Source organism: Trichomycterus rosablanca, chromosome 25 (genome assembly GCF_030014385.1).
Source record: "Trichomycterus rosablanca isolate fTriRos1 chromosome 25, fTriRos1.hap1, whole genome shotgun sequence".
Classification (NCBI taxonomy): Eukaryota; Metazoa; Chordata; class Actinopteri; order Siluriformes; family Trichomycteridae; genus Trichomycterus; species Trichomycterus rosablanca.
In genome coordinates this window covers 17,469,639-17,493,992 of record NC_086012.1, presented here as the reverse complement: position 1 = coordinate 17,493,992, position 24,354 = coordinate 17,469,639, and the positions used below count along the sequence as shown (strand labels likewise).

General features: G+C 37.9%; 1 protein-coding gene across 2 annotated transcripts; it reads left to right on the top strand.

Moving 5' to 3' along the window:
* Positions 1-8,375: 8,375 nt before the first annotated feature.
* Positions 8,376-19,539, top strand: lhx8a (LIM homeobox 8a). 2 transcript variants are annotated; one of them, XM_062987843.1, is made up of 8 exons: positions 8,376-8,429; positions 12,288-12,434; positions 14,320-14,441; positions 16,347-16,567; positions 16,688-16,791; positions 16,892-16,987; positions 18,528-18,711; positions 19,212-19,539. In XM_062987843.1, the coding sequence occupies exons 1-8, from the start codon at positions 8,376-8,378 to the stop codon at positions 19,286-19,288; spliced, it is 1,005 nt and encodes a 334-aa protein (XP_062843913.1). In that variant the 3' UTR covers positions 19,289-19,539. The 2 variants fall into 2 exon arrangements, with proteins under 2 accessions (XP_062843913.1, XP_062843912.1); XM_062987842.1 differs by having other exon boundaries at positions 8,376-8,447.
* The last annotated feature ends 4,815 nt before the right edge of the window (positions 19,540-24,354 follow it).

Below are 24,354 nucleotides of genomic sequence, written 5' to 3'. Positions count from 1 at the left end.
GTAAGCAAAGCTGGTTCGTGTGTAGACCCAATCAGCCAGGTACTCGCACACACCTCGCCGACTGTATACATGCTAAAAATATCAGCCCTGCTATCATTGTACATCCTCTCAACAGATATAAAGTGGGAGACATTTCATTATAATGGGGTACAACAAGTGTTGTGCTGGTACGAGTAATACAAACATCAAATTAATATTTGTATTTATATTTCACACACTGAGTTCAAATTCTGGTAAAGGTGACAAAAGCTACAGAGCTGCAGATGGGCCCCAGAGTGCCATATAGACCATCAGGAAGCGTGGGTTACAGTATCATGCCCACCATCCATGCCATTATGAGCCACAGAGGGCATTAAGGTGCAGATCTGCACCTCGGACATCGCCACTTGGTCTCATCAGACCAGAACTCATTTCCTCAGATGTTTTTGACTGACCTGATGTAGATTTTTACAAAATGTAGTCAATCTTGGATGTTTTTCTCGCCACCATAAGCTGCAGCCCGGAGAGGAGGGAAGATAGAAGAGATAGACCAGCGTGTTTGTCTCAGTGGAGACTCCTACAATCCACACGATCGCCAAGAAAGAGATGTTCTAGGTCCAGATGACTGACAGCGTTGGTTACTGTATTCAGCAGTCTTTGTACCTCATTCAGTGTTAATTCGCTGCAGCCAGTAGGTTCCTATAAATACCGGTCTCATTGCCCAATTCTTCCTCGGCTCTTCTCTCCACCTGCTTTTGTTTACATTTATGGAAGTTAGGATTTGCTTTTATCCAAAGCAGTCAAGCATTAAGGGCCTCGCTCAGTGGCAACTTGACAGTAGTGGATTTTTTGTTGTTGTTATTCCAGAGCTTTGGTCTCTCACTGGTGAATCGAGTAGCTGGCGTAGGTGGCAGCCCACTTCTTTCTGATTAATCCCTCTCTGCCTATCAGTGGGGTCTTACGTTTCTCTGGAGGTTTCATTGATTATCGATTATTATGGTTCTCTTGGATCTTGGTGATCACGTGGTTTGTTAGAGTATCTGCCCAGACAAACACGCTGACCTATCTATTCTATCCTCAATACACGAAAAATCTACATGAGGTCTGTTAAAAGCATGTGGGGGAAAATGTGATATGGTCTGATAAGACCAAGTGGCGATGGTCAAGGACCCAAGATGGACTGAATCCTGTGATTCAGATGAATCCTGACACACTGCGACCGTTACCTGGATAAATCAGCTATAAAAAATGAAAACGAATGAATGAATGAACGTCAGGATGGAGGATTTTGACTCAGTTAAGCTGGACAGCTGATTTTCCAGGGTTAAGTCAGCCTGGCGTGGGTCATTAGCGACCGCACTCGGCATCACAAAAGCCTGGAGTATCTTAACCTCTGACAGAAAAAGGGGGAAAGGTGATGTTCTGGGGTTTAAGGGCACGCTTCAGGGATGGAAGGGGCGCTCACTTGTCAGATGTCACTTGTACTCTGGTACAGAGGAACCCCACTTTCAGCTCTGTTTATGTAGACCTGGTAGGATTTCCTGCTACACGATGAAATAATTAGAGGCCCGGCGAGCAGGGCCAGGCCGAGACTCGGCGCGGTAGGCCGGATCGTTCTCATCCCTGAGAGATTGGTTTCCCTGCTCTGAAGAGCCTTTCTTATGACTGTTACTTGTAAGTAGGGGGGATTAAAAATGGCCTGCGCTCAGTAAAAGGTCTTGATCTTAATCGCTTAAACCCTGCATGAAGTCAAGGGTCTCTGAGAGTGAGCCGTCACAGCTGATGGGGGGGCGTTAAAAATGAAAGAAATGTCAATACGTCAGGAGTGAAGCACATCTGGAAGATTTGTAAATAAAGGCAATGCAGGTTTTACTGTATATTGCAGCTTGGTTAAAAAATGTAATAAAATAATAAAAAAGGATAATTAAGTGGCAAAATGAGACAGTAAGTTGCTTAAATAGGGATGTTTTTAGTCTGTCGACAGGTTTCATTTAAGAGCAGCGCGGTAGCTAAGTTCTACTCGTCCATGTTTGGTCTTCACCTTAGTCTGGACTAGCTGACTAATTTCTAGTGATCTGAGATTTGTACTTGACTCATCTCTGGAGTGTATCTGGTAAATATGCTGCTCCGACACCATTAAGAGATTTTTAGACCAGTGAGAGTACCTTAAAGTCCATTTTCTGAGATACTGGTATCCAGTGTAAGGATTTAATGGTGCTAATAATGATGGACTTCATGAGAATGTTACAGTTTTAACACTTTCCTTCAACCAAGCACCCAGCACATTACGTCAAAATCTTTGACGAAACGGCCAAGCCGTGCGTAACCCAAACCATCGTTTGCATAAAAACTGGAAAGGTTTGATGAGTTACGACCTGGTTTGCATATCACTCATAATACAGCTATCAGATTTCAATCCAGCGAAGCCGGGGCGCATTTGAATACGCGTGAAAAGACCAGGTGTCCACAGTAATTCTGATCCAGCATTTCTCAACAGCAGTGAATCGAGCGAGAATGGCTTTGGTTAGCAGGTGTGTGTGGGTGTGTTTGTGTCTTCAGCTTGGATTTTGGGACAGGTGTGGGCGTTTAGCGGTCCCCTCTGAGTCCTGCCATGACTGGAACTATAGAAGAGATTCCTGCCGCTCCACGCCCGGATGGTCGTCTTTTCAGGTCCGTTCACTCGCGACGTGTTCACACTTTTGAGTTTGGGACGGGAGAACACAGGTAACGTGCAGACGTCACTCCTCTCCAGGATTTCTTCTCTCATCTGTTTACACGTAATGAAAAGGCCGACTGGAGCAAACTGAGAATCAACAGTGTGTATCTTTGCTGTTTGCTTTGGCGTGTTGTAGCGCTTTTGTGGTAAATCCAGTCTGAATATTTGTTTTGGCTTTTAAAAAAAAGTTTCCTGAAGGTCACAGACAGGCCTGAGGAGTTTTAGGAGTTTTTGCTGATTGATTTGTGTGTTTGAATTACAGGTAACTATCATCAAAGTGAAACATCTCCATACACTCGTCATTCTGGGGATTTTAATAATTCCTGAAACTGTTTTATTGTCTTTACGTGAATGGAACACACGTCTGTCCTAAAAACCTTCATGATTTTAAGTTCTTTTATGTTTATTGTGGGTTTTCTATTGGGCTACCTCTTCTAACTTTTGAGTTCATGTTTTTAGGGACAGTGTATATGTGGGACAGTGGGAGCCAAGTAGGTATATCAATTGAAAGGTTAAAAGTTCAAATCCCAGCCATGAAGCCAATTTTGGGTCCTTGAGCGAGGCCCTTAAGCCACTCTGCTCCAGGGGCGCCGCTGTGCACATATGAGGCTTATAAAGACAAGGTTTCATGTATTTGGTGTGGTGCCGCATTGGTGCTAAACCCCACTGAACACTTTTGGGATGAATTGGGAGGTCTTACAAATACTCTTTTTACTCTTTTGGACAGGGTACAAATTCACACACACACACACTTCAAAATTTGGGAAAGGCCTAATCAGAGTGGAGACTGTTAAAGCTGAAAAATTAGATGAACAGCTCAAAATGAATTCCAATTGTTTTAAAATGAGATGGTCAAAAAGCTGAAGCTCAGGTGCCTACATACTTTTGGGCCACAAAGTTTACACACAGATTAGTTTAGTGGTCGATTTATCATTGACTACAGTTAGTGACTTCTCTGTGCTCATATAAATTGGGCTGGTTTGACTGCGTCCATTAGAATATAGAATATATAACACTAGAATTGATCTTTTTAATTGCAGAGTTTGATTCATCAGTGTGTGTTTTTACTCCAGTGGAAGAACATACAGATTTTTTACCCCCATCTAGTGACCCATGGTTGAGAAGATGAAAGGAACCTGAAGGTATTGCTCACATCTCGTTTCCTTTGGGCATCGTCCGTTCAACCAGAGGGAGAAAACTCAGAAGAGAAAGTGGAAAAAACGAGTGGTGCAGGTCCATGTGAGCAGGTCAGAGATCATCACAGAATGGGTTTGGGGTTAAGTCAATATCACTTAAGTCTAGACGGCATCCTCTGGTCAGGAGAGTCCCACTGGCACTGGATCACGTATCAGTCGTCGGGTCAAGAAGAAAGACCAGAACTTGGTGAAGATCTGACAGCTGCACAATAATAACACTTTATCAGGTCCAAAGATGAAGTGAGATTTATAAATAGAGATGGCGGCTATTAGCAGTCCAAACCAACCGACGTCATCTGAGAAACCGTGCGGAAGTAAAGGCCGGTCACTTTCGGGCCAACCTCTCAGCGGCGCCAAACAAAAGCCCGTATTAGTGAAGGAGAATTCAAAAGCAGTTGTTTGTGTTTTGGGTACGACTTCCACGTCAGAGGAATCTGTTTCCTTTAGCTCGTATGATAGCGGCCGTCAGAAGACAGGAGGGTCTGTGAGGGTCTGTCATCGACTCCATTTCCTCTTCCACAAAGATGTTGACGGCGTCTAGCCTCCGCGGCCCCTTGACACGCAACGGCACCTGACTAAAGTTTTAAATCTTCTTCAGGTGAGCATCGAGGGTGCTGCGCATACGGTCAGAAGTTTAAATCATCTGAGTTATTGACCAACAAACAGGTTTTTAGATGCTATTGTCGTCTGTTCCAGCTTTTCTTTTGGGCTCCTCTATTATTATTATTATTATTATTTTTAGTGGGCGGCAGTGGGGTGGTGAAGTGGGGAGGGTGGTCAGACACTATATACTGAAGAGACATTGGGGTGCTATTTTAACAGACATCATGAGCCCATAGTTTCCTCAAAATAATAAAGACTGGCCTTTTATAATCTCTGTTTGGACTCTGCTTGACATGGGGTACATGAACTGATCCTTTCCTAAAAAGAGAAGACTCAAGACAGGGCACATCTACAACCCACACCATCAGTCTTGCCTCATTAATTGCACCATCTGACTTTTATAGGAGTTGTATGCCAAAAGGTTCAAATCCCTTCTAATGAATTCATTGAAGTGAGACCGCATTTTACTTAGTGAGTACTTAATACACTTATCAGTTTACTTCCTTTGAGATCACAAACTATTCCCTGTAACTGGTACACCAGTGTGTGGAGCCCTTCTGCCTGCTGGTGCATCTATTTATCCAGGGTTTTCTTTTCTTCTGGCCTCCAGCTTTAATGCGAGCGTCAGGAAACATGACCACAAGCTCCACAGATCGACCTGTCGGAACCCATTTAGTGGAGTGGCAAAGCTAAGAGACCCCTCACCTCCCAGACCCTCAGGGTTGAGTTACATGCACTACAATCCCCCCATCTACCCACCTACCCCCCACTTCCAGCCATCCAAAACCTCATGAATGGAAGTCTGACGGGGAAAAAAAAAGAAAGTCGCAGAGTGGCTCACTGTCCTCGCTGCAAAACAATAGAATCTGCATGATGGAAGGTACTTTTTCTTTATGATTTTTGTTAAATACGTTGAGACATTTGTACCTAATTAAATTGGCATCATCAGCTATTGAAGACAAACTTTCTTATCATCTAATGTTTTAATGTGGGCAGAAACTATTACAAATGGTGAGGAAAATTTCAACATTCCGACACAGTTGGTCATGTCTAGTAGAGGAGAGGACAGATGGGGATTAACTTCCTTGCCTCTGCAACAGTGACTCCTACTGTCACAAAAACATGGTCTTCTGCACATGTTGAGATGTAGAACTATGTAGTCAGTGGAGGAGGCATTGTGCCGCAACAAATCAGGTGTGGAAAAAGTGTAGTGATTTTCATCTGTCTACCTTTCATATTCTTATTTTTAATAAAGTAATTGGTTAGTAAGTCAAGATTCATTCAACTATCAAACATATTAATGGATTTTTGGGTGGCGTATAAGTTTGTTATGCTAGTCCATCAACGCTGAGATCCTGGTTCAAATCTCAGAGCTGCTATCAGCTGGCCGGGCATCTACACAGATGTAATTTGCTGTCTGAGAACATCTAGGAACTTCAACAGTTCATATGTTGAGCCACATAAGCTCACAATACAGACCATCAAGTGCTGAGGTTTGTAGAGTAGAAACCATGATTCCCAAAGTCGCCAATGGAAGCATCACCTCAAAAACTGTTGATCAGAAGCTTCATGGATTGGATTTTTCTAAAAGTTGGCATCCAAATTCATGGCAAGAATTTAGGGAATACCATTTAAATACCATTGTTTCAGCATCACAAGGCCCCATGTTTAAAATTGGATTGGTGTTGGAAGAACTTTAGGAGATCCCAACGTTTAATAAGTATTAAAAAAAACATGGAATGCTGAATTGCATCATTATCTATTATTTGTGCTTAATGTCACAAATTCTCTTCAGGTTAAATGAAAATGAATGTCTAGTCATGTTTCTCCAAGCTTTAGAAGAGTGGAGGCTGGTACGCCCATAGTTTTGCCCAACCTGAGAACCTCTAGATTTTATATGAAATGAATATGAAGAATTGTGTACATGTGTGTGGTGGAGTTCCATAACATGTCCATGTAAGTCTGGCAGATGATATAAATGAGATCCTACAGGTTGTAATGCAGCACAATGTCTCGGCCAGTCTTTCTCTATTAATGTGTGATGTAATGTAACATCACCAGTTAGCATTTATCTTCAGAAATCTGACAGACGAGCACAAAGCTGCAGTATGAAACCTGAGGAGACCACACAAAAACCTGGAGTTTCCTCTGTGATGTCATTTCTCTCTCCAGTCCACATCCCCAGACAATACCACTGCTGTTTATGAGTCCATGTGCACCACTTACCATTTCACCCTCAGGTTTGATGGACACACCCTTAGATACAGTGGTTCTTTTTTTATTATTAAAATGCAGCATTAAGGTGCATGTAAACCAGCCGGTGGGTTTTAAAACAGGAAAAAGTTCAGCATGGAAACCCATTAAAAATTAGATTCAGTCAGAGCTGCAGCCAAACCACAGAAGGAAAAAATCCAACTAAAAAACAAAGCTTTTCTTTTTAGTAAAATAAAACTAAAATGTACATGTAAATATTGTGTTAATTTAATTTATTATAGACAATACACTAAATAAATACATACATTTAAGTAAATATTCCAGTTTTACTGATATAAATGATGGGAGACAAATGTTTGGGATTGTTTGGGTCTATAAGCAAAATAGGTTTATATGATATTAAATGAAATAAATACTTTTTAGAATTCATTAGAATATATTATTAAAAAGTCAGACCTGAATTAAGCTGTGTTAAATCTGGTTTGATATTTAATAATAATAATAATAATAATAATAATAATAATAATAATAATAATGTTTTAAATTATTATTAAACTAAATTATTAAACACAAGGTCATACATGCAGCTTGATTTTTTGGTCGATTAATTATTAATAATTAAAAGGAAACACAAATAAGCAAATTAATTAATAAACAAATTAAAATAAGATGTGCACGATAGGGTAGGTTGTACTTAATCAAAACGGTACAATGACTAAAATGACCCTTCAGCCTATAAACGCACATTTTTAGAAATGCTTCTTTAAATAAATAAAGACAAATGCGCGTTTAATATTAAACTAATAAATCCAAGTGTATTAAAATAAATGTTTATGCTATTTTACACCAAACATGTACACTAATGAATTTTTTATTATTCAATTGGTCTTCTGGTAGAAAATCAGAATAAAAAAAATGATTGTAAAATTATTTAAATGTAAAATTCGCGTCCAACATGTAAAGAACCAGATTTTTTCCCCCCACCCGCACTCAGCACTAAACAAATTCAGCTGCTGAAGGGGAGAAATAAAATCTCTCAGATGGCACCAACTGATCCGTATTTTATTTAACGAAGGTAAAACAGGTGCAGCTGTAATTACCACCAACTCCAGATCCAAACCCGCGACCGTCTCTGCACCACTCACACCAGCTTATATTACATATATACAGCTCTTATTATTATAGTTAATAATTCGGATTGTAGTTATATAGTGGTGCTTTATTTTAGAAGCTTAAGATGCCAAAAATTTGGGAGCAGCACTTTAATAGATTTTTATCAAAAAAATTAATTAACTTAATTAACTTAAGAAATAAATAGTTATTTGGAGTGTAGGTAGGTCTGGCAAATTGGGAGCTTTTGCATTCTTATCTATTAATGTGGCAAACTTGGAAAGTGATCAAAAAACCCCATAAATCAACCAATTCTCTGTTTTTAAATAAAACTAAATTGTAAATATGATGAACGTTCAGCTGCTTGATTCGCTGTGAATGATAGGCGTGCGTTACTGTGTGAAGGAGGTGCGGCCATGAGGAGGAAAAGCGCACCCAAAAAGTTCCTCCCAAACTAAAGTTGGCGTTAAATCTCAGTGCAGAGACAGTAATGGAATACCTGCAGTAATGTTCCACTGAAACAGGACACGGTCTGATTCTACACACCGCAAAACAGCATGTACTGGAAGGATGAGCAGACCCTCAACTGCCCCGCCGTGGAGGAACTCAAAGCGGTCACAGAGACCAAAGTGAGTACCGAACACCACAGTCTGGACAGAAATGTCAAGTTTAGATTTCTGTTCTCCTGTTTGACGCTTTCTTGTCTTTGTTGCATGAAATCACAGCTAAAGCACAGCGCACTATTTGTTACAGGTTCGTAGTTTGGCTGTTTTTAAACCAAGTCGCACTTTTAAATAGAAGTGATAATTTTGCGCGTCTTATTTGCTGCTACTTTATGTGACATGACGTTTTTTGTGGTTCTGTTTTGTTTGCAGTTTTGTCAGTACAACCAGAATAAATCCACCTAATGTGCATTTATTTATATATTTATATATATATATATATATATATATATATATATATATATATATTAGATACAGATATTATAAAATAGATTCTTTGCTAGATGAAACAATACATGCTAAAATCAGTACATGCGTTCCTGCTTTGTTTTATAATCAGAATTAATTTCATTTTCTTACTACAAACTGAAACCTTGCTGCTGTATTAATTTCATAATCAGCTTCAGGTGCTGCAGCCTGCTTTCACTTCCAACTTTATTAAGTCAACCTGCAGAAAAAATAACTAGAATCTACATCATTCCTTATGATGACAATTTTATATGAGTTTGGATTAAGAACTATATTCTTAAATATGATTGTTGCCAGGCTGTCAATGCAAACAGTCCTTAAATACTTGAGTAAAATACTAAAACATGTTTGTGTCCAAACCAAACCAAAAAGAACATTTTATACAGAATAACAGAAACAAATGTTGTGTATCATATGCATCAACATAACTGAAACATGTCTTTGCAGTTCTAAACGTGTCAAAACAGGTTTTGCCAAAGCAGGACAATGCTGGTGCCCCAAAATACATTTTAAATGGAATTGCTTAATCATTTTTATGTTGGTAAACCATTTCCCATCATTATTATCTACATGTGGGGTTAGTTAGTGGTGACAATTCAGGGAACTGTGGGACTATTATAAAATTGCCAAATTAACATTGAATGATACCATACAAGCACTCTTTGGCTCACCAGGAACCTTTAGACTGATTGATCATTAGTTGATTTGTATGATGAATTGTAACATGGTAAGATGTTCAGTATGCCAAAGGTTTCAACTTGAACAAGGACTTAACTTGAATATGTGTAAATATGGAAGCAGTTCTATAGTGCTCAGTAATAATATAAAGAACAATACAGGCCTCTCTTCCTTCTTTTTCTAATTAACATTCGTCCCTCTGAGAAAAATAGTTTTGTCTGAGAGAAACTGTTTAGAAAAGCTTCCAAACAGAACCAAATTAAATTGACTAGTCAACCAGAACCCTCAAGGAGTCAGAGTGGAGAAATCTCTGACTTTTTTTTCCGAGGGTTATTAAAGTAATAAGTTTGCTGCCTGGAACCATGAACCTCCTCAAAGAGCCACAATGCTGCTTTCTCTGAAGGATGCTGTGGTCTAGGGTCTAAGTCTTGTTTGTGGAAACTTGATGTTTAGCTGAATTTAGTTTAACAGCAAAATCTCAAAGCTGTGTGAGCGCTTAGTGTTAGTCAGTCCAGATGAATCAAAAGCATGAAGAACCCTTTAATTATTTATTTTTAATAAAAGTAATGAAGCAAACTGTTGTTTGAGACTAGGCTCCATTCTTCATAGTCAGTCAAAACAGATAACATCATGCATCCAAAATAGGCTAAATAGATTTCTCTTTGGAAACTTTTAAGGTTAAACTTAGAAATCATACAAGAATGGAAATCAAGGCAGGATGGCAGGATTTTGAATAACCATTTAAGAATGTAACCAGCCTTCTATCTTCTGCCTTTTAAATCTATACATACAACAAATGCTTCAAACAGCCCTTTAAAAATGCTTCCACCTTTAAAGACCCTTTAACCTTTTGTAAGAGTATAATACAATCTGTTTCTTCATGTCTCCTAAGAGAGTTTCAGTAGACCTTGTCCCAAGGTCCTAATACCTTAAATATGTATGGTTGTAAAGTAAACAGCAAAATCCCCCTATTGCTGCACTACAAATTCATTAAATTGAATTGATTTTAATTTAGCAAATTAATAAAATAAATACATTATATCACATCATCTCATTTGATTCAATATAAAGTGTGGCTTTCAGTTAACAGCTAATGTCCACAAATGAGTCAAATTAAGAATTATTGTCACAAACAGATAAAAATACCCCACAATCTAAATAATGCTCTAAAATATAGATTTATATAAATTTTATTTTATTTGTCCATTTTATATAAAACAGTAGACCTGATATCTATAGTCAGTAAATTATTGAGACTAATCTCCTTTAAATAATAAAAGGCTTTAAACATTTGGATTTTGTTTAAGGTGCAAACAACCCTTTACAATCAAATAATCAAATATATAAGGTGGTTAGCAGAAATGTTTTTTTTTGTTTTATAAGAGAACAGTGTAGTTTGTTTTTCTACAATCTTCTACATATCAGGTTTACACTTCCATCCAGAAAAATCATCAGGATTTGATTCTAAAAAAAAGATGATTGGAAAGTCTGAGTTTCAAAATGAATTAAATATTAAATTGACCAAATTACCAGAAGTGTTTTGTCCTTGTAAAATTAATTCCTACAAACAGACCAAGTTAATTTAATAAACACTCCAGTGTATTTATGTTAGTGTTTATTTTAACTACAACTGTGAAGCTAAAAAAGAAGAGAAAAACAATCACTAAGGAACCAATTTCTTTTAAAAGATTAACATTTGCAGGAGTGCTTAAAGGTGAAGTCACATTTAGCTCGTTTTAAATACAAAAAATAATAATTATAATAATAATAATAGTACTAGAATTATTTTGGGGAGAAAAGTTCAGTGTAAACAAAGTTTACATCTTTATCAAGAATCCAGATTCTACATGTTAATGCACAATGACTGATTATTTGCAGATGTTAACATACTGTAAAAAGCTTGGGTTTTTGTAATTTATTATAATCGCCAAATGAACACCCACATAATTAAATTTGTCGGCTGTAGAGGATGTGCTAACTCATTTGTACTTCGTTCATTTGTAATCGTTCTCGCTTTAACAGCATGAAAACTCGATTATTTACCCCAGACTGCATTTTAGTAATAATGTAGACCCTTTAGTTTATGTCATATTTTTTTGGAAGTTGGAAATGATATAGACGCAGTGATTCAGTGTGAGGGGTCCAGTCTGTCTTGCTTTTAAAAAAAATCAGCATCTTGGGTCATTACAGTGTTTGAGAAGTAAGCTGGAAGCATGCCATTATGTCTTAGCTGAACCCAGAAGAGAATGATGTGCTGGATGGTCCACGCTGTACTGGAATAGTTTGATGATGGTGGGGCGGAATGAGGGTCGCACCATTTCAGACGGGTTCAGTTTGCGGAGAGATTTAATGACTGCGCACACAATTGAAAGCCGTTTTGTCTAAAATCGTCCGACGAAGAGAGGGGCTGACAGCTATTACCTCAAGTGGCTCGTCTTGTTTGGATAATTCGGGGGGTTTGGCATGTGTGCGGCTCTCCGGTAAGTGCGGGGCGGCCGCAGAGGTTAAAAGGGCGGCTCACGGCTTCTGCTGCAGCTCGGTACGATGCACCAGGACTGCAAAGCACACACACTCCTGCACACGCAGGACTCAAACACACTGGTACATCTATATATATATTCTAATTTATACTTTAATCTAAAAGCCTTAAATGTGCTTTGGCTTTATGCGTTTATTTTAAGGACTTTTATTGGTTGGAGACGCCAAACTGTCAAAACACGTCGCTTTGCTTTGCTTTGGTTTGGTTTGGTGTCGCTCAGCACGTTTTGCAAACCTGTATCTTTTTGAAACACATTTTCTTCTTCTTTTTCTTGAATTCAGAGCTCAACACAAGAGCTTTTGGAGGAAGAAGTGTCATGTTTATCGTCCTCGTCCTCATCTCCAACAGCTTCTTCACCACATGCCATGGCTGAGAAAACCATCTGCACCAGTTGCGGAATGCAAATAGTAGACAAATACCTGCTCAAGGTAAGCCACTTCAGACACCAAGTAATTGAGACACCAAGTAATTCAGACACCAAGTGTTCATTATTGTTCCAGTATTAAATAAAATACTGTGAGTGTTATGAGGGGAACTACACCAAAAAGTTGACTTGGTTTGGTTTGGCGTGCTAATACAAACTAACCATTTAGCTTGATGGCTACACAAACACAAAGCCGCTTTATTTTTGTGCAGTTTAATTAGTCTGGTTTTATTTTAATTTCATCTGTTGAAAATAAGGATTATGTACAAGAAAATAAATATAAGGTTAAACACTTAAAACACTTCGTTCATTTTATCTACAGGTTAAAGGGAGTGTCCATGTTGGTTAAAAGAAATATGATGGATTTAATTTAGTAATATTAAACATAAGAAGGTTGTAGTTTGATAATGCAATTGTACATTTTTGCTTAATGCTGCTTTTTGTTGTTTAATATGGATTAAACCAAGTACCTGTACTGAAGGAATTTGTAGGCTAATATAACATTCAAGTTTTATTTTATTACCTTTTGGCTGCTCTTAAAACTGACAACTTCAGGACCAGGGGATGCAGCTTATTAGTGTTTGGTTTCTACTTGATGCTTGGTTGTTTAAACTCTGCTGTTTTTACCTGATAAACATTGAATTTTTGTCATTAGCAACTTTTGCAAAAATACTGTAGAATGTCTGTGCTCATTAGATTAAATACAACATATTTCACCCCTACAGTAACACACATTTAGCCAAAACAGATTAAGTTAAGACATTCTAATGAATGGTCACCAGGAAAATAAGTTTCCATCAGCCTGACTTGTGTTAAGATTTATGCCTGGTCATGATTAATCGATTCTCTAGTGAAATGGAAAAATGTGCAGATTTGTTTGTTTATGTATGGTTTTATGATAACGCATTGAAGTTTTTTAATTCAGTCAGTCTCACCAGCAAAAGGGTAAAACAAACAAACAAAAAGTTTTATTCTCTGTTTAAAAGGTAAAGTAAAAAAAAAATTAAATTATTATTAGATAACAAGCTGCAGCTCAGATTGTACAACAATAAGATCGCCAATTTTATCTATTTATTTAAGCTTTTTTGAAATGGCAACAAATGTAAAAATAAATAAATTGTGAACTCAGAGGGTTATTAAAATTCACAATTTGAATTCAAGATAAAGTGTGTCGGTCATGTAGTGCTTGAGTTAATATGTGAATATTTGCTAATAGATTACTTTAAAATAGTTGCCAAAAATTAAACAAAAGCTTCTATTGTGTTGTGATCTGCTTAATGTTAACTTTTTTAAGATTAAGGTAAATTCAAGGTTTTGGCCCAACATTGACCTGCACCAGCGACGTTCCGATTATTAGTCCAGTAGGCCCCTAAACTAATGAGCTACTACTGGCTTTTATTTTATATTTTCTAATATCAATAATTTCAGATGCACGGTGCTGTTAAATACACTAAAATAGTAAAAGATTTCTTATTAAGTGTTTTGTACTGGAGGTTGTGTCTATCTGTAGGCCTATACTGAAAATGTAGGCTTAAGTGTGTGTGTGTGTGTGAAATTTAAATGTATTTAAACGCAGATTTGTGGTCGACCTCAAATCTGCATAAGCAGGAAAAATCCTAGATAGAATACTTCAATATAATTATTGCAACACACTAATACACAAGTGTGTTGTATTGTTTTAATTTAATGTATAAATAAAAATCACAACTATATCAAACAAAATGCAGAATTTTCAGTCCGACTCTTGTTTTACTTTGTCATCATCACATAACTTCATGCAGCTAAACGCTTTGCTCGATTGCCAAAAATAGGATTTTATTCTTGCAGCGATCAGATTGATTGCTCTGCGCATGCTCAGTTCTCTCACCTGTCCGGTATCGTTTGTACAGGTAAATGAAATGTGCTGGCACGTGCGCTGCCTCTCGTGCAGCGTGTGTCAGACGTCACTCGGTCGGCACATCAGCTGCTACATCAAAGAGAAAGAGATTTTCTGCAAACTAGATTATTTCAGGTATTTATTCATGTTTATTATTATTATTAGCTGTTTTTTGTGCTTGTACAGATAATAATGTTTCATATGTATATGGACGCGTTTTTATTCGTTGCATGACTTGTTTTGCTTTTTGCTTGAGCTCACGGTGATCAGCTCAGAACATCATTCTGTCCAATTCGATCGATTTGTTGTTTCAATGCAACTAAAGTTTAAACAAACTGTTAATGACTTCTGCAATTGTTCGTTTTGGTGGCGAACAGAAGCTTAGAGCAAAACGTTTTTAGTTGTATTTGTTTTGTCTACCTGTGTTTTTTCGGCATGGCTTCATGTTACAGTTCAGCTCTGTGTATTAAGAATTACTCTTACATGGTTGATAAACTGTCCTTGTGTTTTATTGCTTTTCTTCTTTGTTTTTACTTGTTTAGCACCAGGTTTATTATCTCAGTCATTCAGTATGAACAATATTTAATATTGCATTGTTTAGGTTTGTTGACTCTTGGTTGGTTTGTGTGTTGGTGAGCATTAATGCTGTTAAATGATCAGTGGTGTCCATGCACTTAAGGATATTTATTTTTCTCTACTTTTATGTTTCTGCAAGTGAATAATTCTGCAGGTTTGTGGCAATAATTAATTTGCATAATGCTGAGGCCAGAAAAGCAAATCCTCACCCAAAACAATACAGAAATAATTCTCAAATCCTTCAATAATATATTCACCGAGCAGGCATAACATTATGAGCACTGACAGGTGAAGTGAATAACACTGATTATCTCTTCATCACTGCACCTGTTAGTGGGGGGTGGGGGGGGGGGGGGGTATATTAGGCAGCAAGTGAACATTTTATCCTCAAAGTTGATGTTAGAAGCAGGAAAAATGATCATGTGTGAGAATTTGAGCTAGTTTGACGAGGGCCAAATTGTGATGGCTAGACGACTGGGTAAGAGCATCTCCAAAATGCCGCAGTCTGCAGTGGTCAGTATCTAACAAACGACAGGGTCATGGACAGCCAAGGGTCATGGACAGCCAAGGGTCATGGAGAGCCAAGGCTCATCAACGAATGTGGGGAGCGAAGGCTGGCCCGTGTAGTCCGATCCAACAGATGAGCTCCTGTAATGCTGGTTCTGATAGAAAGGTGTCAGAATACACAGTGCATTGCAGTTGCAGGGCTGTTTTGGCAGCATAAGGGGGACACAATAGTAGGAAGGTGGTCATAATGTTATGCCTGATCGGTGTATAATACAAGACCAACAAAACAAGCACAGAACTGATTCCTCTGTGAATGTCACACATATGAAAACATCACTTTATAAAAGCAAACAGACTTGGGTCAGAATTTTTACTTGTCCTTAATTTAATGCTTTTTGTGTGCTGTTATGTGCACAACAGTCATGTTTAACTGTTGCTGCTGTTGGGTCTTAATACAAAACTTCTTTTGCAGTTTTAGATCACTTAAGTTCTCTTTTTTTTTTTTTATAAGACTGCTTATGATCTAATTGTAAACCTGTTTTGATAGTTTTAACACTTGTGCTTTAAAAAATAGTGACATTTTAATGATGCACATATGCACTGTGGTTTTGCTAACAAAACTTCAATATTGCTGTGGAACCAAATTATATAAAATTAAAATATGTGCAGTTTTAAGCTTCTCGGGTTTGTTAAGAAAACTAGTCAATGATTTCACAATGACCAGTCTGTGATATTTAGAATAAAAATGGAAGAAAAATAAAATGCAGTATGATAACGCTTTGCCTAGTAGCATAACTACAGGTAGTACATAAGGAGTAAAAACACTAAAATTTCAACACTGAAGCTGATCATTACACAAACAGATCTCGTAAATAGGCCTGGGGAGACACCCGGGGCATCAGCAGCTCCTAAAATAACGAACACATTAATTAATTTAATCTGTAATCTCTTCTATAGGAAATACGGGACGCGCTGTGCTCACTGCGGCAGGAATATTCACTCAAACGACTGGGTTCGTCGAGCCAAAGGAAACACGTATCACCTGGCGTGCTTTGCCTGCTTCTCGTGTAAACGCCAGCTCTCCACAGGAGAAGAATTTGCTCTGGTGGATGAGAGAGTGCTGTGTAGGGTGCACTACGATCGCATGCTGGATAACCTGAAACGTGCCATGGAGAATGGTGAGAACCTCACTGTGGTGGAACATGTTAATGATTTAGGTGCCTCCTTGACATGACTGGTACTAGTCGTGGTTATTATATATTAGATAATTCTCACCATTTACACATCTTGTCCCTCAGGAAAAGGAGTAAACGTGGAAGGTGCAGTGCCCTCAGAACAAGAAGTAAACCAACCCAAACCAGCCAAAAGGGCACGGACGAGTTTCACGGCTGACCAGCTACAGGTTCTTTCAGATTTGCTGGATTACTGGATCATTTCTTATTTTTATTTTAATATCAGTTCCTGTTTGCTGAATCTTGTTTATTATCTTTTGTGTTTTTAAGGTGATGCAGGCTCAGTTTGCTCAGGACAACAATCCAGACGCACAGACCCTACAGAAGCTCGCTGAAAGGACTGGGCTCAGCCGCAGGGTGATTCAGGTACAGCATGCAGTTTAATTCTTAAGGATCAGATTGCAGTCCTTTCTTTTCTTTAATATATGGTCTCTTTTTAATGTATAGAAAGTACAATTTGTAGGTCATGTTTGGTCTTAAATGGCCACTAAGATCATGTTTAGAACTTTAGAACAGGGTTTATAAGGTTACCCAGTGCCACATTTACCTTATAGATACATTTCTTAGTATTGCTTTTATTTGCCTGTATTGATGGAATTCCATCTGTAAAACACATCTGGACTCTTCTTGACCGATCTGCATTCTCTGCCTTCTACGGAACAGAAACTCCATCAGTTGAGCATCATACGGTCCATCCAGGATCAGTGATCAACTTCAGAGTCATGTTTCTGATTCTGTACGAACTCAGTCGGTCTCAACCATCACAGGATGACCAAGGAGAACCTCTGAGACCTTGGTGTGAGGCTGGATTTTAAATGGCTTGAGTCTGACCACTGATTTCACCCTTGACCACAAGAAGAGCGTACCAAGCTGAACTTGTGATCACTAAAAACCAGTACACAGCACAAGTTTAAGGGTTTACTTATGGTTTCCAGGAAATCAGACTCTACAGAACCTGTGCACAAGAGTCACAAGGCTTCATCCATGACTGCTAGATAAGCAGGTCAATTCTAAGTGATGTAAGAGGTCAGTGGGATCTCCAGACAGACCAGCACACCTGAGGAAACATTGTGGATTATCTTCAACTCACATCCCATAGATCAACTAAATGTAGCTTTTAAGGCTTCCCACACAATCCTTCATTACTTTTAATCTTTATTTAATTTCCACTCTTATACTGTATATTCCTGTAGGTATTTTACTCTTGCTGTCTTTCATTTATATCAACTCATTGTTGTCATTTGTCCAACCAACTCGTTTGCGGAACTCATTTGTGACAAACTGCACACTTATTTAACATCTAGCAGGCAGAATGGATCTCTGTACCCATTAAAAACCTTTGTAAGATATGCCCAGATGTCAAGGTCTGGCAGAAGAACTACCCAAAAAAGACACAAAGATCGAGTATTATATTCTAGGTGTTCTACTGGACACACCCGACTTACTCATTCTCTCTTGATAATGTGGGGAAAAAACTCGACTTTGTGACTCCTGCCAAATTCCAATCACCATTAATCACATTAACTGAATGCCCAAAGTAGCAAAGAGAGAGACGACGCCAATCATCTACCAAAACGATGCCCAATTGGAGACACTCTGTGAAATCGAATGCACCAACATAAGCAAAGAACTGTAATCTGTTCTGTCATGTATGTAACTTATATGTGTAAATGTGACGTTAAAAATAAATAAACTGAAAATAGAAATTGAGTGTATGTTATACACACACCATCCATGGTTGTGGCTTTAACACAATAACTCATAGGAAGGGCGTCACATATTTTTTGGTTCCATAAGATACCTGTAAAACAACAAACTTGATCTGTCTGTTCTTGTGTTTATTAAATCTTAAATTTTTTCCACTGTTCCTGTAACACGGGTCTCTTCTAACCTCCGATTCTACCAGGTTTGGTTCCAGAACTGTCGGGCTCGTCATAAGAAGCATGTGAGTCCCAACCACACGTCCACGGCACCGTTATCCTCTCTGCAGCCCGGCCGACTCTCCCCGCCGCTGATGGAGGAGCTGCAGTACACGGCGTTCACTCCAATGGACACGCCCCTGCTCACCACTCTGCACTCGTACATGGATGGTAGGTTGAAGGAAAATAATCAAGTGTTATATTCTAGATGTTGCACTAGACACTAAATGTACTCACTTTCACTTGATAATGGGGGAAGAAACTCGACTTGGTGACTCCTGCCACATTCCAATCACCAGTCATAAATGTAAAACATATTTATGTATGACATTAAATCCAAGCTGCTAAACAATTGCACAGTAATAGATCACTTGTCTGTGGGTCACGAAGACCTACAGTTAAGACTTAATTAGTTAATGCGCTAACCCACCACTGCTGAGATATGGAGCATTTGAGTTGGCTGTGCCTGAAGGTGGAGGGAGGGATTGATTGGGTCCTTCACTGATGCTGCACATGTGACCTCTGCTGGCTGGTCGAGGCACCAACAGCGGAAGTGATGATTTAGGGAAGGGCTTATTGTGACTGTCAGGTGTGTTGGAGGGGGTGCGTGATTATGTATGGATGAAATTTCTTGGTGCACCTTTAACTTTTCTTTGCTTTTTTAATTGCAGTTCAGTCTCCATCCTCGTTGGTGTTCCAGCCTCTCTTGCCTCATACAATGACACAGCTACCCATCAGCCATGCCTGAGAGAAACAGTCAGTGTACAGGAAATCGTGAGGAACTTTTTCATCTCTCTGTTGGGTCTTGCACGCACACCCACACCCATGCTGGTCCTGATGGGTGTTTACTGAAGGATTGTTCGTTCTGCAGGGATCTTGCGACGGTCCAAGAAAAAAGAGGTTCAGTGTAATTGTGACTGGCTGAAGTTTTTGTTTAATATATATAATATCTATATAACGGTCGAATACGTCATGTTTAATTTATTTCTTGTATGTGACTGAGCACTTTGTTTTAAAATAAATTTATGATGGAAGTTTTTTAGTTCTCGGTTTTGTCAGTACATGGCTGCGCTTTTGTTTTGTGAATGAAACTAAACAATTTAAAGCTGAACGGAAAAATAAATAAATAAATAAAATTGTTAGTTGCCCATGCAATCGAGTAACTGATCTATTTCATTGTTTGAAAGACACATTTGTGTTAGTCCAGTGTTCAGTCTATAGATAGGTTTACTAAGGAGCTGAGCATCCCTGCATTGCTCTTGCTCCCCCAACAGACCACTATGTAGGAGATGTTGCAGATCAAATCAACCAAAATATAACAATCAGATTCAAACATAATACAGATCAAGCTATAAAAGACACAAATATAATAAACATGGTGTTAAAATCCAACAAACAACGTTAAAAGGAAACTCGTCTGCTTTGGTCTTTTCTGTCCAGTGCTTTGGTTTTGTCCAGTCCGTCAGTCGAGGGAACTCTAATGTACAGTGGTGTTCAAAAAAATAGCAGTGATTTTAAAAAAGCGAATAAAGCACAAAATCATTATAATAACTTTTATTTCCATAAATGCAAATGCACTGAAAATACTTCACTTTCAATTCTAAATCAAAACATTAACAAAATTTAGTCAGTTTGTGTTAATCCTTTACAGAAAATTAAGAAAAATGAATACAACCCCTGGCAAAAATTATGGAATCACCACTCTTGGAAGATGTTCTGTCAATTGTTTAATTTTGTAGAAAAAAAATAAATCACAGACATGCCACAAAACTATCATTTTTCAAAATGTCAACCTTCTGGCATTAAGAAACAATAAAAAAAAGAAACAAATATAATAGTTGTGGTCAGTCACAATTGCTTTTTTTAGATCAAGTTGAGGAAAAAAATATGGAATCACTCAAATCTGAGGAAAAAATTATGGAATCACACTGTAATTTGCAGTTTAAAAACAAAACATCTGCAGCAGATTAGATTTGCTAATTATTCTTCAGTTTAAAAAGAGTGCTTACACCTCGGAGAGCTGTTGCACAAAGCAGATTGTCATGAATCATGGTTCCAACACAAGATATGTCAGTTGAAACAAATGAGAGGATTATAAAACTCCTTCAAGAAGATAAATAATTGTGGAATGTCGCAAAAGATGTTGGTTGTTCCCAGTAAGCTGTGTTTAAAATCTGGACCAAGTACAAACAAAATGGGAAGGTTGTAAAAGGGAAGCATACTGGTAGACCAAGTAAGACATCAAAGCATCAAGATAGAAAACAAAGCAATATGTCTTGAAAACAGAAAATGCACAACAAAACAAATGAGAAACAAGTGGCCGGAAAGTGGAGTCAATGTCTGTGACTGAACTGTAAGAAATCACCTAAAAGAAATGGGATTTACATACAGAAAAGCCAAACAAAAGCCATCATTAACACCTAAAAAGAAAAGAACAAGGTTAAAGTAGGCTAAAGAAAAGCAATCGTGGACTGTGGGTGACTGGATAAAAGTGATCTTCAGTGATGAATCGCGAATCTGCATTGGGCAAGGTGATGATGCTGGAACTTTTGTTTGGTGTCTGTCCAATGAAATTTATGAAGATAACTGCCTAAAGAAAACATGTTAATTTCCACAGTTGTTGATGATATGGGCCTGCATGTCGGGTAAAGGCACAGGGGAGATGGTCTTCAATAAATGCCAAAGTCCACATTGAAATTTTGGACGCTTTTCTTATTCCATCAGTTGAAAGGATGTTTGGTGATGATGACTTCATTTTTCAAGATGATAATGCATCTTGCCATAGGGCAAAGGACGTGAAAACTTTCCTTCAAGAAAACATATAATGTCAATGGCATGGCCTGCAAATAGTCCGGATCTCAATCCATTTGAAAATCTCTGGTGGAAATTGAAGAAAATGGTCAATGACAAGGTTCCAACCTGCAAAGCTGATCTGGCAACAGCAAGAGACAGTTGAAGGCAGATTGATGAAGAATACTGTTTGTCATTAGTTAACTCCATGCCTCAGAGAGTTTAAACCATTATAAAAGCCAGAGGTGGTGCAACAAAGTAATAATGGTGCAGTGTTTTCTAATGATTCCATAATTTTTTCCTCAGATTTGAGTGATTCCATATTTTTTTCCTCTACTTGATCTAAAAAAAAGCAATTGTGACTGACCACAACTATTATATTTGTTTCTTTTTTTATTGTTTCTTAATGCCAGAGGGTTGACAGTTTGAGAAATGATAGTTTTGTGGCATGTCTGTGATTTATTTTTTTTCTACAAAATTAAGCAATTGAAAGAACATCTTCCAAGAGTGGTGATTCCATAATTTTTGCCAGGGGTTGTATTAGGCTGTTCAAAAAAATAGCAGTGCAGCATTTTTCTTTAAAAACTTAAAAAATTTATCTATAACATGAAAAAATGTTTGAGGTTTCACTTTACTTTAAATTACTGAACTAATATTTAGTGGCAGAACAATTGTTTCCGAGATCTGTGTTGCATGGAGTCGACCAACTTCTGGCACCTCTGAACAGGTATTCCAGTCCAGGATGATTACACTACATTCTACAGTTCTTCTGCAATTTTGGGTTTTGCCTAAAAAAAAAACACGTTTCAGCTATCAGCCCACAAGTTCTCTCTGGGATTGAGGTCAGGGGATTGTGCTGGCCACTCTATTACCTCAATCTTGTTTGTCTGTAACCAAGATGTTTTGGGTCATTGTCATGTTGAAACACCCATTTTAAGGACATTTCTTCTTCAACATAGGGCAACATGATCTCCTCAAGTATTCTGATATATTTAAACTGATCCATGATCCCTCGTATGTGATAGACGCAACACCATGGTATGATAAACAACCCCATATCATCATTTTGTACCACCATGCTTTACTGTCTTCACAGTGAACTTTGGCTTGAATTCAGTGCGTCTGACATACTGTCTACGGCCACTAGACCCAAATAGAACAATTTTGCTTTCACCAGTCCACAAACTGTTCAGCCATTTCTCTTTGGACCAGTCAATGTGTTCCTTGGCAAATGTTAACCCATTCAGGAAACGTCTTTTTCTTAACAACGGGACTTTGCAGGAGTTCTTGCTGGTAAATCGGCTTCACTTAATCATCTTCTGTACTCACTGGTAAATTTAGATGTTCCTTGATCTTTCTGGAGGTGATCATTGACTGAGTATTTGCTATTTTGGCTAATCTTCGATCCGATTGAACAGTAGTTCCATGCTTCCTTCCGTATCTTTCAGGTGTTGGTTGTCACTTCAAGGCATTTGAGATCATTTTAGCTGAGCAGCCAATAATTTGCTGCACTTCTCTGTATGTTTTTTCTCTCTACAATCAACTTTTTAATCAAAGTACGCTGTTCATCAGAACAATGTCTGGAACAACTCATTTTCCCCAGTATTTCAAAAGGAAATGTGCTATGACCAACCTGTGCAACATTTGCCCCCCTCCTACATTAAATAAGGGCCAAAACTGACACCCGTTCTTCTGCAGAATGAATGACTTCACCAATTGAACTCCTCACTGCTATTATTTTGAACAAGCCCCTTTCAATCAATGCTTCGATTACTCAGAATGAGTGGGATGCATGTCATAATTGTTGGGTTTGTTTTGTTTTCATTACTCTACTACACTTTCAAGTCAATTTTTTGCTATGTAGAAATATCACTTCTACTAAAAAGTGATTTATCAGGTTAATGGTGTTGGACTGCTATTTTTTTGAACACTACTGTATATATCAGACTGCACAGTCTCAACCTCATGTCGAATCAAAATGACTAAATTTAGGGGGTGAAAAAGGTGGAAAATGACCAAAAACCAGTGTTCTGGTTGTCCAGACTCTGTGTAGTTAAGCACTTTAGCAAAGGGTTAATCTTTGATTTGCACTAAATACTGTATTTAAGTGGTATAACAGCTATAATACTATAATCATTATTAAGCTGTGTCTAGATTAAATCCCTCTTATTATTAAACAGCTCTGTAGAAATCTAGCCAGTCTGATCCATCGTGTTGGTTCTTGTACGATATTTTTTTCTGCACCTTGATGATATTTACACAGCCGAGGGAAATAATTATACCATTAAAGAAATGAACAGCTTCCAATTTACAGGTTATTAATGATGACAGATTTTGTCTGAGTCCGAATGAACAGACAGGAAGATGAACCGAGTCTGCAGGGTTTTGCAGTTCAGGTTGAATGTTGTTCCACACCCTGATGTTTTTATAATACTGGAGATTTTAACATAAAGTATTTGTTCCAGATTTAAGTCTGGTTGGTGCAAACAACTGAAATGTTGATTTATATTACAGTCTCATACAACCCACTTTGGTCACATTGGTTCTGTTGGTGTTTAAAAGTAAATATTACTAAATGATACAGATTATTTATTGCATTTAGGATATGGTGAGGTAAAATACTGTATATTTATTATATTAACCTTTGCATATTTGATGCTTTTTAAAAATGCGTTTATATAGTTAATTCAGCAATGAAATGGAACTAGTGCCTTTAAATTAGCCTCAAAAATATTGACCTACTAAATATTAACTTGACGTCCAAACCTGTGAATGAGACACATTGTTTAGGGTGTCCAGAATTATAACAAAAATGTCAACACGTCAACTTCACCATCTCAAATAACCAGGACAAGTAAACAAAACATTAAAGTTAAAATTGATCAAATGCAACGAGAAGCAAGCTGAGAACCAGTCAAATGTCTGCAGGCTCCATTTGGCCCCCTGAACTGTAGATAAATATGTTGTGAATGTTTATGAATATACGAATAAAATGCAATACTTTAATATCATTATTTGGTTTTT

What these genes read in the sequence shown, in the direction of transcription:
- lhx8a (XM_062987842.1), top strand. Translation starts at nt 8,376, where the DNA reads ATGTACTGGAAGGATGAGCAGACCCTCAACTGCCCCGCCGTGGAGGAA. An exon ending in TAGACAAATACCTGCTCAAG is followed by an intron (nt 12,435 to 14,319) that starts GTAAGCCACTTC and finishes TCGTTTGTACAG; the next exon opens with GTAAATGAAATGTGCTGGCA. An exon ending in TGCAAACTAGATTATTTCAG is followed by an intron (nt 14,442 to 16,346) that starts GTATTTATTCAT and finishes TCTCTTCTATAG; the next exon opens with GAAATACGGGACGCGCTGTG.